Source organism: Schistocerca americana, chromosome 3 (genome assembly GCF_021461395.2).
Source record: "Schistocerca americana isolate TAMUIC-IGC-003095 chromosome 3, iqSchAmer2.1, whole genome shotgun sequence".
Taxonomy (NCBI): domain Eukaryota; kingdom Metazoa; phylum Arthropoda; class Insecta; order Orthoptera; family Acrididae; genus Schistocerca; species Schistocerca americana.
Genome location: NC_060121.1, coordinates 333,608,815 through 333,625,843, shown reverse-complemented (window position 1 = coordinate 333,625,843; position 17,029 = coordinate 333,608,815). Strand labels below are relative to the sequence as shown.

The 17,029-nt window shown below is 42.3% G+C and overlaps 2 protein-coding genes across 2 annotated transcripts in view; one reads left to right on the top strand and one right to left on the bottom strand.

Annotated features, from left to right (window-relative positions):
* The window catches only part of LOC124605644, a 51,119-nt gene extending 41,546 nt beyond the window's left edge, over window positions 1-9,573 (bottom strand). Inside the window, exon 1 of the mRNA XM_047137465.1 lies at window positions 9,222-9,573. Coding sequence (XP_046993421.1) covers window positions 9,222-9,489 — 268 coding nt within the window. The 5' untranslated portion in view covers window positions 9,490-9,573. The remainder of the gene's footprint in view (window positions 1-9,221) is intronic.
* An 818-nt stretch (window positions 9,574-10,391) lies between these two features.
* LOC124605462 (unconventional myosin ID) overlaps window positions 10,392-17,029 on the top strand; it is a 156,250-nt gene continuing 149,612 nt past the window's right edge. The window contains exon 1 of the mRNA XM_047137151.1: window positions 10,392-10,580. Within this exon, the coding sequence (XP_046993107.1) occupies window positions 10,492-10,580 (89 nt within the window). The 5' untranslated portion in view covers window positions 10,392-10,491. The remainder of the gene's footprint in view (window positions 10,581-17,029) is intronic.

Genomic DNA, 17,029 nt, shown 5'->3' with positions numbered 1-17,029 from the left:
TGAGTGGAACAGGAAAGGAAATGGCTATTAGTGGTATGGGGTACTATCCTCCAAGGGCTGTATGGTGGACTGCAGAGTATCTTTGTAGCTGTATATGCAGACAATTCATTCATGCCTCAGGGTGTGTCCTATTAAATGTTCCTTTCTTTTAGTCAAGATGTGGAACAAATTTCTTTTTTTTCTTAATTTCTTCATTACTTATTTGATTTAGCCACCAAATCCTCAGCATTCTCCTGCAGTGCCACATTTCAACAGCTTCTATTCTCTTCTAATCTGAATTATTTATCATCCACACTTAATTTCCGTACAAGGCTAGTGTGGTTTAACAAACTTCTCTTTTTCAGAAATGCAGAATGCTATCGTCAATCTGTAACCTGTGTTAGTTTGTTGCCCAAAAAACAAAGTTTCAGTGTCTCATTTCCTAATATAATGCTATCAGCATAGCCAGATTTAAGCACATTCCATTACTCTTGTGTTACTTTTGTTGATGTTCATCTTATAACTCATTTTCAATAAATTATCCACTTTCTTCAATTGATCTTTGATACACTCAAATGGAAGGGTACTAGTACAATAAAAACCAGATCACATTATACATTCTTGGCAAAAAGGAGTATTTAGGCATATTTTGATGTTAGGAATATTTATGTTGGATTAAGCACTACTACTGAAATATTTGCTGTCACTTCTCACCATGAATGATAGAGGAAACTATTGTATGATTCTTCTCCACTGAGGAAGGAGGTGGTTATATAGCAGGAGGATGCAACCAAGAGAATATGTGGAGTGTACAAACCTTCTGTAGATAGCTTTATAGAAAGTTTTACATACTGAGAAAAATCTCTCACTTCATTTGTTCCCTTATGTAAGTCACTGTCAACCCCCAACAAAAAAAAAAATAGATACTAAACTCCTGCGAACTCCCTAAGCAATTACATTGGATTCCCCTTGAAACAATATTAAAAATGAGCAGCGATGAGATTTTTGAAGTAAATAAAAGTGTATGTTGAATGAATAGGCTAACAGGATACTGAGTTTGTGCATATAAAGGGTGTTACAAAAAGGTACAGCCAAACTTTCAGGAAACATTCCTCACACACAAATAAAGAAAAGATGTTATGTGGACATGTGTCCGGAAATGCTTAATTTCCATGTTACAGCTCATTTTAGTTTCGTCAGTATGTACTGTACTTCCTCGATTCACCGCCAGTTGGCCCAATTGAGGGAAGGTAATGTTGCCTTCGGTGCGTGTGTTGACATGCGACTCATTGCTCTACAGTACTAGCATCAAGCACATCAGTACGTAGCATCAACAGGTTAGTGTTCATCACGAACGTGGTTTTGCACTCAGTGCAATGTTTACAAATGCGGAGTTGGCAGATCCCATTTGATGTATGGATTAGCACGGGGCAATAGCCGTGGCGCGGTACGTTTGTATCGAGACAGATTTCCAGAATGAAGGTGTCCCGACAGGAAGTCGTTCGAAGCAATTGATCGGCGTCTTAGGGAGCACGGAACATTCCAGCCTATGACTCGCGACTGGGGAAGACCTAGAACGACGAGGACACCTGCAATGGACGAGGCAATTCTTCGTGCAGTTGACGATAACCCTAATGTCAGCGTCAGAGAAGTTGCTGCTGTACAAGGTAATGTTGACCAAGTCACTGTATGGAGAGTGCTACGGGAGAACCAGTTGTTTCCATACCATGTACAGCGTGTGCAGGCACTATCAGCAGCTGATTGGCCTCCACAGGTACACTTCTGCGAATGGTTCATCCAACAGTGTGTCAATCCTCATTTCAGTGCAAATGTTCATTCCAACGTGATCAAATTGTAAATTTTCACAATCAACATGTGTGGGCTGACAAGAATCCACACGCAATTGTGCAATCACGTCATCAACACGGATTTTCTGTGAACATTTGGGCAGGCATTGTTGGTGATGTCTTGATTGGGCCCCATGTTCTGCCACCTACGCTCAATGGAGGACGTTATCATGATTTCATACGGGATACTCTACCTGTGATGCTAGAACATGTGCCCTTACAAGTACGACACAACATGTGGTTCATGCATGGCGGAGCTCCTGCACATTTCAGTCGAAGTGTTCGTACGCTTCTCAACAACAGATTCGGTGACTGATGGATTGGTAGAGGTGGACCAATTCCATGGCCTCCACGCTCTCCTGACCTCAACCCTCTTGACTTTCATTTATGGGGGCATTTGAAAGCTCTTGTCTACGCAACCCCGGTACCAAATGTAGAGATTCTTCGTGCTCGTATTGTGGACGGCTGTGATACAATACGCCATTCTCCTGGGCTGCATCAGCGCATCAGGGATTCCGTGCGACGGAGGGTGGATGCATGTATCCTCGCTAACGGAGGACATTTTGAACACTTCCTGTAACAAAGTGTTTGAAGTCACGCTGGTACGTTCTGTTGCTGTGTGTTTCCATTCCATGATTAATGTGATTTGAAGAGAAGTAATAAAATGAGCTCTAACATGGAAAGTAAGTGTTTCCGGACACATGTCCACATAACATATTTTCTTTCTTTGTGTGTGAGGAATGTTTCCTGAAAGTTTGTCCGTACCTTTTTGTAACACCCTGTACAAGAAACTCAAATTAATACTTAGAATCAAGGATGGGTATAAACTTTTCTAAATATACATACATACTCTGCAGAACACTGTGAAATGCATGGCAGAGAGCACTTAATATCATACCAAATGTTAAGATTTCTTCCCCTTCCAATCGCACGTGGAGCACAAGAAGAATGGCTGCTAAAATGATCCTATGCTTGCTGTAATTAGTATAATTTTATCTTTACAGTAGCTCTGGGTTCAAGCCACAGAGAGGATGAACAACATCTATGGATTCCTCAATTGCAATAATGGTTCCTGAAATTTTGGAAGCAGGGTTTCACATGATAACTTGTGTATCTCAAAGTAACCGACACTATGTTTTTCAATCTTTCCACTATTCTCTCCAGTGAGTTAAGCAAATCTTTTTTGACCATTCACGCCATCCTTCCATACAGGATGTAACCAAATTCCCCTTACAGACATTGAGGACTTGTAGTGGGGACCAAGACAAGGTTAGCATAAGAACTCATGTGCAGAAACATACTGTCTTCCCGGTACATGCAAAATACTGCAATACACATTTAAAACCCCCGCATTTTCAGTGCCACTGACTAGGGTATTACATATGCCACTCACCTATCACCCAATGTCCCACGCCCACTGCAGGTTTGTTCACATGCCATTCTGTTGAGTTTGTGATCTGCCCACATAGGTTTGTACCTACTGTTGTGCTTGTTGTCTTTGTTTATACTGAACTACTGTACAGTAGTGATCAAACTACAGTACCGAATACAAGCCATGCATACATTTCATTTTTAGTACTTTGTTATTGACCATGGTGAACTACACATCTGCGAAATATGCCGACATGATGTTATTGTACAGCAAAGCTTGATGCAATGGGAGGATTTCATGTCAGTTATATGCAGAGTATTTTCCAAACTGCCAGATACCTTCGCATTCCCTCTTTGTTATGGTATACCAATGGGTCTTGGAAATGGGTACATTCATCACCAGCAAGGACAACTATGGTGCTCCGTGGCAGTAGCTCACATCCGAGTTTGAAGAGGCTGTATTCCATGCGGTAGAAGAGAACATGATAACAAGTACCAGAAACACTGGTGATTGACGGAGTGTGGATCATTAAATTGTCTGGTGCATTCTACACGAGCAGCAGCTACATCTGTAACAACCCCAGAGGACAAAGGCAATGTAGCTACAGGATTTTGCGCACAAGCGCAATTCTGAAAGTGGTTCTTGTATTGTTGTGTGGAATTCCAATGGCGGATACTTTTCATGGATGAAGCAAAGCTCACCGGGTAAGGAGTTCTCAATTCCCACAACATTCATGTGAGCACTGATGAAAACCTGCATGCTACGAGCCCCCATGGGTTTTGGGAACAATACAATCTCAACATTCGGGTAGGATTTCTGGATGGATGTGTGATTGGGCCATAACTTCTTCCACCTCATTTCTGGGAACTGTGTACTTGTGACTCCTTGATGGCGAACTGCATGGGCTCTTGGAAGATGTTCCAATGCATGTGAGACAAAACAGGTGGTTCCAGTACAATGGTACACCAACTCATTTTTCATGTCCAGTTTGAGATCATCTGGATTTGGTCATAGTGGCCTGATACCTTGGCCTGCAGATTCTCCCAACTTGAACTCGCAAGATTACTACATGTGGGGTGACATGAAATCCTGGATTTATGAGAACCCTGGAGGCATCTGAGCAAGACCCACTGATCTGGGTTAAGGATGCCGCAGATGTCAGAGAGCCAGGGATGGTGACTGTGTGCCCCAAAAGATACGGAGGTACTGTATCTGTGTTGATGTCGTTGGTTGTCACAATGCACCCTACTTGTAAGTGAACACAAGACAATATGCAGCAGGAGTCAGAGAGCAATGTGTGATGTATTCTGCACAAGCAGGAAAACAGTATGCTTGCGGAGTTCCCTTGTTAAACTTAACTGTCTTGGTCACCTCTACAAGTCCTCAAAAGTTGTAGTACCTCAAGAATTTCTATGTAAGTTCTAGAGACACTCAGCTTTCCTCCATCTCAAACACCCGATATTTTAAGTACGAGGGTGAGAGAGTGGAGATGTGTCTACCTCACCACCGGTTTCTGTGTGCAGGATGGATGTGTATTGGGGGAATACTGCAATAGTGACAGTTGATCGGCATGGACAAGTTTTTGCTGCTCGCGCCATAGAAGATGTATGTCCAGTACAAGGAGCAAGCACACTTTATTCCTTGGTGGTGTAACAACTGTATTTCATGTGAACAAATGAATTACATATTGAACTAAAGACAGTTACATTTGATTTTCTGGTGTTGGACTTGCTAGAAGCAAGAACCGTATAGTGGTTATTAAACCAAACATATTATAATTGTATCTGTTAGTATCTAATGGTCCAAGACGCGGATGACTTGTGAAGTTATTTTGTTGTGGAGATGAAAATATAACAGATTTTTTTTGTGGGGTTTAAGGGCACAAAACATCTAAGGTCCTAAGTGCCCAGTATAGGGCCATAGAATGCTGGGACCACGAGGGTAAAAAACCGTTGCAAGATCCAATATTAAAAAAAAAAAATAATAAATAAATAAAAAAAATAAAAAATAAAAAAAAATCCAAAACATCAAGACATTACGGAAGAGTATCTAAAAGACGTCGACAAGACACTGGAGTCATCAGGTAGAAATCAAGTGTCTTTTGTCATATTACTGAGTTTTAAAAAAAATTAAAATGCGAGCCACAGCTCGCACATTATCCGCTAAAATGTCTGACAAAGCAGGCGGCAGCCCGACCCTGAGACGTAAGTGGTTAAAATAGGGGCAGAGGATCAGGAAATGTCTGACTGTTGCTACATAAAAGAACAGCTGGGTGCAGTGTCGCCACTCAACAAGTGGCGGTGACTAAAACGACAGTGCCCTATTTGCAACCGAGGTAACATTACTTCCTCATGGCGAGACGGCCGGGAGGAAGTCGATCAGGCTGTTAGGAGAGGTGACTTCTCTGACTTTGTTCCCATGAAGGGAGCACCAATGGTCATGCCACAGTGACGTGATACGCTGATAGAGAAAAGTATAAATATATTGCGAGGGAACAGTGTAAGAGGCGGGCCGATCGAGATGGTCTGCGGTCTTGGCCGCAGAATCAGCAGCATCATTCCCAGGCACACCAACATGGCCAGAAACCCACATGAACATCACTTGGGCTCCTCCATCTGGGAACAGATGGAGGCAGTCCTGGATCCGTCGAACAATGGGGTAGACTGGATCGGGATCATCTAGACTATGAAGGGCACTGAGGGAGTCAGAGTAGATCACACAGCTTTGAGCTGTTGCCTCTGGACATAGTGAACAGCCCAATAGAGGGCAAAATGCTCTGCTGTAAAAATTGTGCACTGGTCGAGAAGCCGATATTAAAAATTGTCAGCCCTGAGGACAAAAGCACAGACAACACCTTGGGTGGACTTGGAAGCATCAGTGTACAAAAATATGCTATCGGCAAGTTGTGAGCAAAGTTCGAGAAATTTGCAGCGATAGGTCAGCTCGGGACTCGAATCCTTCAGGGACGAGCTGAGGCCAAAATGAACACAAACCTGTGTCTGAAGCCAAGGTGGTGAAAGGCTCTTCCCCATTCGGAAAGTGGTAGGAAGTGTGAACTGCAGCTGCTGAAGCAGGTGACAAAAGCGGACGCTGGGAGGCAGAAGAGGAGAAACATACATCTCGTACTGGTGGTCAAGAATGTCATCAGAAAAAGGGTCAAAGGTTGGGTGGCCTAGCATGGAAGAAAGCCGACACGCATATCCACTGAGTAGGATGTCGCGCCGGTATGACAGTGGTAGTTCGCCGGCTTCTGCATAGAGACTATCAACTGGGCTAGTACAGAAGGCACCAGTGGCGAGACGGATCCCCAAATGATGTATTGTATTTAGATGGCATAAGAGAGACAGCAGTGCAGAGGAGTAGACAATGCGCCCATAATTCAACTTGGAGCGGACAAGAGATCAACAGAGGCAGAGGAGAACAGTCCGGTCAACTCCCCAAGAGGTACCGCTCAAAACGTGAAGCACATTTAGGAGCTGGGCGCAGCATGCAGCCAGGTAGGACATGTGGGGAGACTAACTGAGTTTCCAATCAAATGTAAACCCTAAGAACTTCATAGCATCCACGAGCGGGAGAGCATTTTGGCCCAGTCTCAAGGATGGTGGAAGAAACGCCTTGTACCGCAATAAGTTGATGCAAACGGATTTGGTAGCAGAAAAGCGGAAACCATTTGTGATGCTCCACAAATAGAGACGGTCCAGACAATGCTGAAGACAGCGTTGCAAGAGACATGTCCGCTGGGAGCTGCAATAAATAGCAAAGTCGTAAAAGAAAAGAGAACTAGAAACACCAGCTGGAAGGCAGTCCATAATGGGGTTGATGGCTATGGCGAAGAGAATGACACTCAGTACGGAGCCCTGAGGCACCCCGTTCCCCTGTGAAAAGGTATGGGATAAGGAGGAACCCACACATACTTTAAAAACTCGGTCTGTTAAAAATTCCCAGATGAAAGTGGGAAGATGACTGAAAAGGCCCCATGTGTGCATAGTATGTAAATGCCTGCCTGGCAACAAGTATCATAGGCTTTCTCCAAATCAAAGAAAATGGCCACCGTGAAAATTATTCATTATGAACGTTGACAGGGTGACAAGATGATCAACTGCCGAGCGGCGCTTTCGGAACCCACACTGAGCATTAGTGAGAAGATGGTGTGACCCCAGACACCACACCAATCGACCATTGATCATGGGTCCATCACCTTACAAATGCTGCCGGTAAGGGAAATTGGACGATAGCTGGAAGGAAGAGATTTATCTTTACGAGGCTTAGGTAGGAGAACAATAATAGCTTCATGCCAAAGCATGGGAAATACACCATCAGGCCAAATACGGTTGTAGGTATCGAGGACAAAGCGTTTTCCCGCAGGATTAAGATTCTGCAGCATGAGGGCGTGGATTGTATCAGGCACAGGAGCAGAAGACCTGGATGAGGAGAGAGCATGTTCGAGCTCCCTTGTAGTAAAATGAGTATTGTAGCATTCTTGATTCAAAGAGAGAAAAAGAGACTGTATAAGCCTCCTCCGCCTGTTTCCGAGGAAGGAAGGCAGGATGGTAGTGGGTGGAGCTTGAAACCTCCACAAACTACTGGCCCAAAGCATTGGAAACATCAACACGGTCGACTATGACGTTCCCTGCCACAGTCAGACCAGGGATCGGGGAGTGGGCGGTAGTCCCAGAAAGCCAGCGCAGGCCACCCCAAATGAGAGAGGACAGAGTAAAACTGATGAACGAGCTGGTGAAGGAAACCCAGCATGCTGTCTTACTTTCCTTAATAGTGTGGCAGCACTGCGCACGTAGTATCTTGTAATAGGTGCAGTTCATTAACGTAGGATGATGGTGAAAGAAGCGAAGTGCACGTCATCGGGCACAAATCGCATTGCCGCACTCCACAGTCTACTAGGGGACCGGGACCCGATGGGGAGAAGTAGTAGTACGAGGGATAGAGGATTTGGCAGCCGAGAGAATAATGTCCATGAGGTGCTCGACCTGATCATCACAGCTGGGAAACAGCCATTTGTCAAAGACTGCCAAGGATGAATACAGCCTCCAGTCAACAAGAGAGAATTTCCAATGAGCGGGCCGCTATGGTAGTGTATGACTGTATAGGCAAGTCACACAAGGTAGGTCTAAGTGGGAATAAGTGTGCGTGGAATCAGAGAGAAACGTGGCTTCGCCGGTGTTAAGGCACACAAGATTAAGATGATTAAGAAGATCCGACAAAAGAGAACATCTCGGGCAGGCAACAGGCAAGCTACTGGGGATAATGCAAAGAGTGTTCACAAATCACTTGTGCCATGGATTCTAAAATACTATTCAAACATACTGGGCTCATACAAAACAAGATTAACAGAAGAAATTGAATACAGACACAGAAAGGAAGCACAAACTGTCAGCCCAAGGGAAAGGATTACAGAAATGTTGAAAAACCTGAAATGCAAACATTTGAAGATGGACTCCAACTATCCTAGTTTTAAGACCAGTGTTAAATGAACACTGTAATCTAGCAAGTACTTAAGCCTCCTAAATATCGCTCCTGTAGTGACTATGAAGTGAAGATTAGTCTAAATATAGTTCGCACTAAGGCACTTAAGTGGTCTTTCTTCGTACACTTCATATGCAAATGGAACAGGAATAAATCTTGCCATTTGGTACAACGGTTGTATCTTGTCGTGCACATTGAGAGAATATATATAGAGAATAATTTTCGCTAAGAAAATGTATCTGTCAACTAATTTACACGTTCAACGTAATGCGTTTGCAGTTATGGTCCATGGAAAACCATAACAACAAAAAAAAATTTGACTTTATAAAGTAATAATTTAGTTCTTTAGAAAGGTATTAACTGTTATGTTGCAAGCTCTCCTCTAATTAAGTCTATTTCCTTCTACTCCCCGCAACACATGTAATATGCTAACGTTGCTGCATTTTTGCGTCTACATCTTCACCGATTGAGTCCACACCCAATGCTTAGTCTTTATTATAGCATATAGTCAGATAACTTTTTTTAAAAATAAATATACTTACTGTAACCGAAATATATCTTCGAGCAAAGCACTGAGAATGAAAAATACATCATAAATCTTGCTACTTTCAACTCCGTATCACTGTTAGTATTCTGCATAAGTTGCGAGGAATCATGAGACTTAAATATTTTTAGATTATTCTCATTCATTTGCGGTTGTAGGATGCGGGGACCATAAATTTTAAGATCGTCGCCATCGTCGTCGTCCTCTTCCTTCCTGTTGAACCAAGTGTAATCCCGCACAAAAACTTCCTTCCACTTTGCAAACATTTTAGACCGCCTACTCTACCCAAACATAAACAACGCCAAACCTCTGGGGGTACGCTCCACTCGAGGCGCCTTCTATTTACAGAGCGCAGTTATCGATGCAACAATCGACTTAGTGTGGATTTATTTTGCTGTACAAATTAACTATTTACTGAAAATACAGTATTTTAGAGAATGCATCAATATTGAATTTATGTAACAAATATGTCATGAAAAGAATAAAAATATTGAGGTAAATATTTAATTTGCAGAAGTCGGATGCTTGAACAGATTTTCCATTTTTGAAATATGATGATTGGTGATATTTCCCTTTCATAGTGATTGCGTGCGAGTTTAATTTCATCTGTAATCTACATACCACGTAGACAACGAGGTTACATCAAGTATAGCCGCGGGTTCCTTCCACTGTACTATTATTGACAGTATGGAAGTAGAATAGTATAGCAACTGCGAGCGATGCACAGTCTTCTCACCAACCTTTTTCGTAGCATACCAATGAAATAACCGCCAATATGTACTATTTGAACAGCAGTGAATAAAACAGCTTAGTTGATTATTTTAAGGGTGGTAAATATTCATACCAATGAATCAGGAGAAAAAAAAATATATACTGGTTCTAGTGGTACATACATCTCTCACTGTTATTTAAAGGGTTAGTCGGATTAGACTTTTCTACAAGCATATAGACATTTTTGTACTTAGGTTCGTTGTAATTTTCTGCGATTCTTAGTGCACAATCAGAATTAGGATTTAGGTTCCTGGCTATTCAGTGAAATGATTGCCATTATAAGCTGTTTTTATTTATGTGGGCGTGCGAACGATTGATAAAGCCGTCTCGTCAAAACATCGATTTTGTGTTGCTGACTCCCACTCTGCGATGTGCGTGTGCGTGACATACGAGATGCATTGCCCCTGGGTGTAGGAGTAACCGAAGGAAAGTAAAGCCAGTGCACATCACAGACGTCAGTACAACTGGTGTTCAGTTATCAGTGACAGTGGGAAGTGATGGCTACGCAAGATGAGGTTGGAATTGGTGATTTCGTCCTTTTGGACGAAATCACCATGGAAACTTTTATGGAAAACCTTAAAAGAAGGTATGGTATTAAACGTCAAATAAATTAACCGAAATATGTGCGTCTTTCTTAGTCAGTCAGTTAGTTTGGAAGAGAGGGCGTGGTTTACACCAGTTTCAACAATTTATTGATGATGCGCTATGTTTATATGATTTCGAATTGAAAAAACAAAGGATATCCTCAGACAAAGGAGCAGGTGAATAACGAATAAATCCTTCGGCAAAGATTTTTTCCTATCAAGGTTTTTTTTGTATGAGTCACAGTAAGGCGAGTATTATTCATTCAAATGACATCACCACAGCGGATGAAGAACCGCCTAAAAGGCAATCGTCACAAATTTCTACCCCGCGGTTCTTTGCGTTTACAGCCTGACTGACAAAAAACTTCTTACCTATACACTTACGAGGACAAGCGGTCATCGTGAAATTTCCTTCCATGATAAAAACTAGCGACGATAATAACGTGACTGTGTGCAAAAATTACCTTTTAAATAAGATTTACACCACTATCGTTGTCAGATCATTTTTCTTCTAGAGGGGGGGAAACCAATGTTTTTGTTGCACTTCAACCCAGAGGAAATATTTTGACGCCGGTCATTGCGAGTAAAGAACTGCTTATCCTTGTTACCTTAAAATGTGTAATTTGCAAGGCGACAGCATGTAGAACCTGTGCCATTGATGTTATTAGAAAATAAATAAGGGTAAAGTATCTTTTTCTCTGAAAACTATGTAAATCCAACGTCAGATGTTATTTTACTGATCGTATGCCATAGACACTCATTGACTTGTTAACCCTGATTCGAAAAAGGAGCCAAAAGTTTCAAATAATGCATGTTAAACAAATTTACAACTGTATTATTTCAAGTAGGCCTAGTTTGAAGATACATGTTACCTCAGAAATGGTGTCAATTGTTTGCTATGCCACCTGACAAACAGAATATAATTGACAGAATGAGATTTTCACTCTGCAGCGGAGTGTGTGCTGATATGAAACTTCCTGGCAGATTAAAACTGTGTGCCCGACCGAGACTTGAACTCGGGACCTTTACCTTTCTCGGGCAAGTGCTCTACCAACTGAGCTACCGAAGCATGACTCACGCTCGGTACTCACAGCTTTACTTCTGCCAGTATCTCGTCTCCCACCTTCCAAACTTTACAGAAGCTCTCCTGCGAACCTAGCAGAACTAGCACTCCCGAAAGTGCAGGTTTCCAAATATAAGTTTACAATTTTCTCTTTGTAAACTCTTTGTATTCCCTGCAGTATACTTCCTTTGATTACAGGGATGTAATTTACTGAAATGAATGAAAGTAGACAGTAGTCTTCATTTGAGTATAGGGTGGTTATAATAAAATTTTCGATACTGGAGCCAATGCAGATGTAAAACTATTTCCTGCATGAGTACTCAACATTTTATGAATAATGTTCGGACTGTGTGCTGCAGGATTTGCATCATTAGTAGTGTTGGTGTCATGATACTGGTACGGCAATGTAGGAGGAACTTGGACTCCAAAGAGCAAGGACATGGTTCACAGGAGAGCTTCTGTAAAGTTTGGAAGGTGGGAGACGAGATACAGGCAGAAGTAAAGCTGTGAGTACCAGGCGTGAGTCGTGCTTCGGTAGCTCAGTTGGTAGAGCACTTGCCCGCGAAAGGCAAAGGTCCCGAGTTCGAGTCTCGCTCGGGCACACAGTTTTAATCTGCCAGGAAGTTTCAGAATATAATTGACTCTTGCACAGTGATTATGTACACTGCGCAATGTAGTTATCAAATTTCGTGTAACTACCAGTATGAAATTTCAACTATAGCATCCTAGATTTGTTGTATGGGTACTGCCAGTTAATAGGAATTATGCCACACCAATTTCAGTTGAGACTGTAAAGATCTTGCATTGAAGCAATTCATTGGGGCTATGTAATAAGCAAATTTCTATGAATGCATAAGGTGTGACACCTTTTTTTTTTATTATTATTTTTAATGATAAAAATAAAATACTAACTTATAGAAAATTCTTTATTTGCAACCAGTTACAATTCACTATGTATATATGGCAAATATTAGTGTGAACAGATTCCCAGACTTCTTTAAATGTTTCCATAGTTAGAGAGATGAATTGGAACACAAAAAAATAAAGGACATTCAGGAAGCGATGCCAAATGAAGTCGGTAAATTTATTGAGGGTTGAGTTCCAATGTAAGACAGAAGGAAACTGTGAATTTGTTGCAGAATAACATCAGATCATCACTGCTTCTAAAAAATGGAACAGTTCTGTAATCATTGTAGTCCATGACAAAAAACCCAAAGAAGTTTCAGTCTGTTAGCATAATGTGGAAGTTATTCACTGAAGTTATCACCAACTGCTAGAAAAAAGCTATTACTTTTAATTCAAGTATGGAACAAGCTGCCTTAAAAATAGATATTGCAGTATGAACTTTAAAGCTGTGAACAAAATTAAAGAATGCTGCAACAAGTGTGAATTACTATTAAGTCTTAAATTCATTGATTTTGAGAAGCTTTTGACTCTGTTTCAACAAAATCTTAAAAACGGCTCTCCAGAAACAACACATTGATTAGTGTACTGAATAATGTAAGCCAGTTCTGCAGCTTACATCAAAGTTCATCAGAATATTGGAAAATTTAGAACTGATGGAAGGAGTCATACAGGGATATAAAACTATCGTAACTATTCTTGGCTATCCTAGAGGATGTTTTCAGATCCTTAAATTGCAAAAATGAAGGAAAATTTTGTAATAGATCATATCTGAAGCATCTGTGTTTTGTGGAATGGCATTGTACTATTTGTCTCAAGTGCAGATAAATGTCAACAATGAATGGAAAAACTCAATTGCAAAAGGTCTGAAAGGAGGCCTCGAAGAAGAAGAAGAAGAAAAGATAAAATGTGTAACCAGCCATAGGTACCATTCCAAAAGTGTGTAGTAGACCCTACTAGCCAACACACATTTTCAAGGGGCTTATTCCAGATTTTATGGCTGTTAATGGGAAAGTGCAGGTTTTCAAATGTAAGTTTACAATTTTCTCTTTGTAAACTCTTTGTATTCCCTGCAATATGCTTCCTTTGATTACAGGGATGTAATTTACTGAAATGAATGAAAGTAGACAGTAGTCTTCATTTGAGTATAGGGTGGTTATAATAAAATTTTCGATACTGGAGCCAATGCAGATGTAAAACTATTTACTGCATGAGTACTCAACATTTTATGAATAATGTTTGGACTGTGTGCTGCAGGATTTGCATCGTTAGTAGTGTTGGTGTCATGATACTGGTACGGCAATGTAGGAGGAACTTGGACTCCAAGGAGCAAGGACATGCAGCATGAATTGCACACATTACTATGATCTGCTTCGCCAACATGTGATGCCTTCTCTTTGTGAAAGACATGCTTTGGACTCAGTTGTTTTGATGCATGATGGAGCTTCGCCTCACACTGCTTGCGAGGTTATCTGGTTACTCAGTAACACTTATGGAGAAAACCAAATCACTGGCCAATCATTCCAAACCACAATGCCACCATAACCACCAGATATGAACCTGTACTCTTTCTGGCTGTAGAGTTGCCTGAAAGACAAAGTTTGCCAATGGGACACAAACACATGTTGGAGGATGAAGATGAGCATAGCAAAAGAGGTAACCAAAATCTCATTCGAGATCTTATGGGCAGCAGTAGAGCAGTCTCTAGGGTGGTTCAAGGTTGTCATTGTTGCAGATGGTCATCACATTTAGCAACACAGTTTGTAACCTGGAATGTAAACAAGATACACAATTGACAAATGGTACCCTCTCATTTGGAAATTCATGTGCATTTCGTAGTGCAAACACAATAATGCCGATTTTCTGTTGTTTCACATATTGATAGGAAAATTGACTGTATGCATTTTTACATGTTCTGATCACTCTTATCTTTATCTCATGATCCTTATAAAGATGTACGATAATGTCTGCAAAATTCTCACATAATCTTTCTGAATATTGCTTCTCTAAAATTATGCAACTGAGATCAGTGAGAACATTATCGCCTTCTTTTTGCTGAAGTTCTCTGAGCATCTGTGATCCACTATTGTACTAAAAAATCAAACAATGGAAAATCCAGAATGGAATAACAACAATATTATGAAAAGGAAAGCTTGTTACTCTCCACATGGAGGAGATGTTGAATCATAACAGACAGTCGAAACAAAAAGACTGCTATACATTTAAGTTTCTGTCCAAAAGACCATCTTTTAAAGTAGAAACCAAACACACATTCATGCTAGCAGAACACACACACATTTAACCACTGTCCTTGTGGGTGGTGGGGGTAAGGAGGAGGCTGGGGCATGCAGGGGGAGTGATACCACTGTAGAGGTGGGAGAGGGTGTAGTGCTGCTTGTGGGGGCATGCAGAGGCCTGGTGGGGACAGGATAGGGCAGCTAGGTGTAGTTGTGATGTTTGAGGGGGAGGAGGAGGAGGAGGAGAGTGGAAAAGGAGAGAAGTAGAGGGTTGACAGGTAGGGTTCGCACATACCCCCTGGTACAGGCCAGGCCCAGGGAGGGGTAACTACCTTCCCGAATTGCTGATTGGTCCCTCTGTCAGGTATTTGGGAGGTGTGACCTGAGGTCTGAACATTGACCTAAGACAGGTGTGTACATCTTTCTGAAGCCCCCCCCCCCCCCTCCTCCCCAGTTGGAAGGAGTGTGCCATCAAAGACACTGCCAGTCATGGGGCATTTTCTCACAATGAGCCAATCATCATCTTTACAGTCAATGTGTATGAAATATAAATAGAATAATAAGGCTAGCAATTCAAAGACCCTCCAAGCTGCACCACATTTCCTTATAGTTTCACATACTGAAGACAGTCATTTCTTTGCTTCTGTAAATCGGTTTATTATTCAGAAAGATGTTGATACAATTCCTAGCCTTGTGAAATCCTGCTCTCGTTTATGCAGTGACACATGATTCTCAAGTACAACTACTACTTGCAGCTTCACTCCTCCATGGTTATCCTGCTCATGTCAAGGCCCATTGAATGCTGAATTCTTCCTGTGGTGTTATTTACACTAGGCTGTTTAATGGACTGACCAAGACAGAAATCCAGTGTACCTCTCTGATCAGGGTTTCACTGCAGTCCATCGGGTGATGGAAAGGTAGATGCCTCTTTAGTGCCCACACGCCCTCTTTTTCTCATTTTTCATGTAGTGATGCTTCCATCAAAGATCAAAACAGATTATGAAGTTACCACAGTGAGAGTGTACATTCCGAACTTGATGCGCTGCTACCAGCGTCATTGTTATAACCACACTAGAGTTTTGTGTCGATACCCAGCCAAATGTGTAACCTGTGGTAGGGAAACTCACTAGTGCGACTGTCCGCCTCCTTCTCCACACTGTGTCAACTGCAATGGTGACCATACAACCTCCTCCCGAGATTGTCCTGTGTATCTTGATGAGTGGGCTGCCCAGGAGATCCAGATTAAGGAAAAAGTGCCTTACCCAGTTGCTCACAAGTTGTTGGATAGTTGAAAACCCTGTGGTCTACCATCCAGTACTTACAGTACTGTTCTTGTTGCTTCTCACTCCATGAAGGACAGGTCATGCAGACGTGTTACCTCAAATTCAGCACCGCGGTTGTAATATCTCCCAGTGTCATGGTAGCAACCCCAATTCCTCCTCCAGCTGTGCAACAATCCACCATACTTTCTCCTCACGGGGTGAAGTCACTTGCTACACAGCCAGCAGGCTGGAAAGGACAGAAGGAATACTTCCACGAAGACTTCCTACATCCCTCCAGCCGCCCAACGTCGGAGTATCCCGCTGCCAACTAGAAAGTCTCAAAGAAGTTAAACAAAGGCAAACTGTGTTCTCCTTCACCGACTCGGAGATCCTCTTCAATGGTGTCGCCGCGTGATACCCCGCCTGGTCGACGTCCACGTTGCTGGTGCACACCGCCAACCATTTTTCTGGCCTGGACTCCGCAGACTGACAGAAGGAGAATACTGACGCCTCTGTAGATCTCGTGGAGCAGGATCCTCCAGCCTTTGTTCCCTTTAGCAGTGTGTCTTTGAAGGCTGGCACTCAGCAACTGCTGAGGCAACAACAGTTCATTTTATCCCTCCTCCCACTTCCTTGCCATGACTCTCCTCCAATGGAATGTTCACAGCTTTCGCTCCATCAAAGCTGCTCTTAGAATTGCAGTGTCTGCTTGTTCTCTGCCCCCAGGAAACAAAATTGCATCCTCAAAACCATTTTGAGTTCCTGGAATTCTTCCCGGTCTGCTTTGACCTTCCCCCGAGGACAGCATTCCGTCCCAGGGGGTCATGCTGCTCATCCAGAATGATGTTCATACTCAACCCTTCTCCCTGACTACCAAGCTTTAAGCTGTTGTGGTTCACCTTTTCCTTCCTTATTTCCCTTTTTCCCTTTGTACCATTAACATCCCTCAGTCATTCGGTGCCACCAGGGTAGACTTCCCCAAGCTT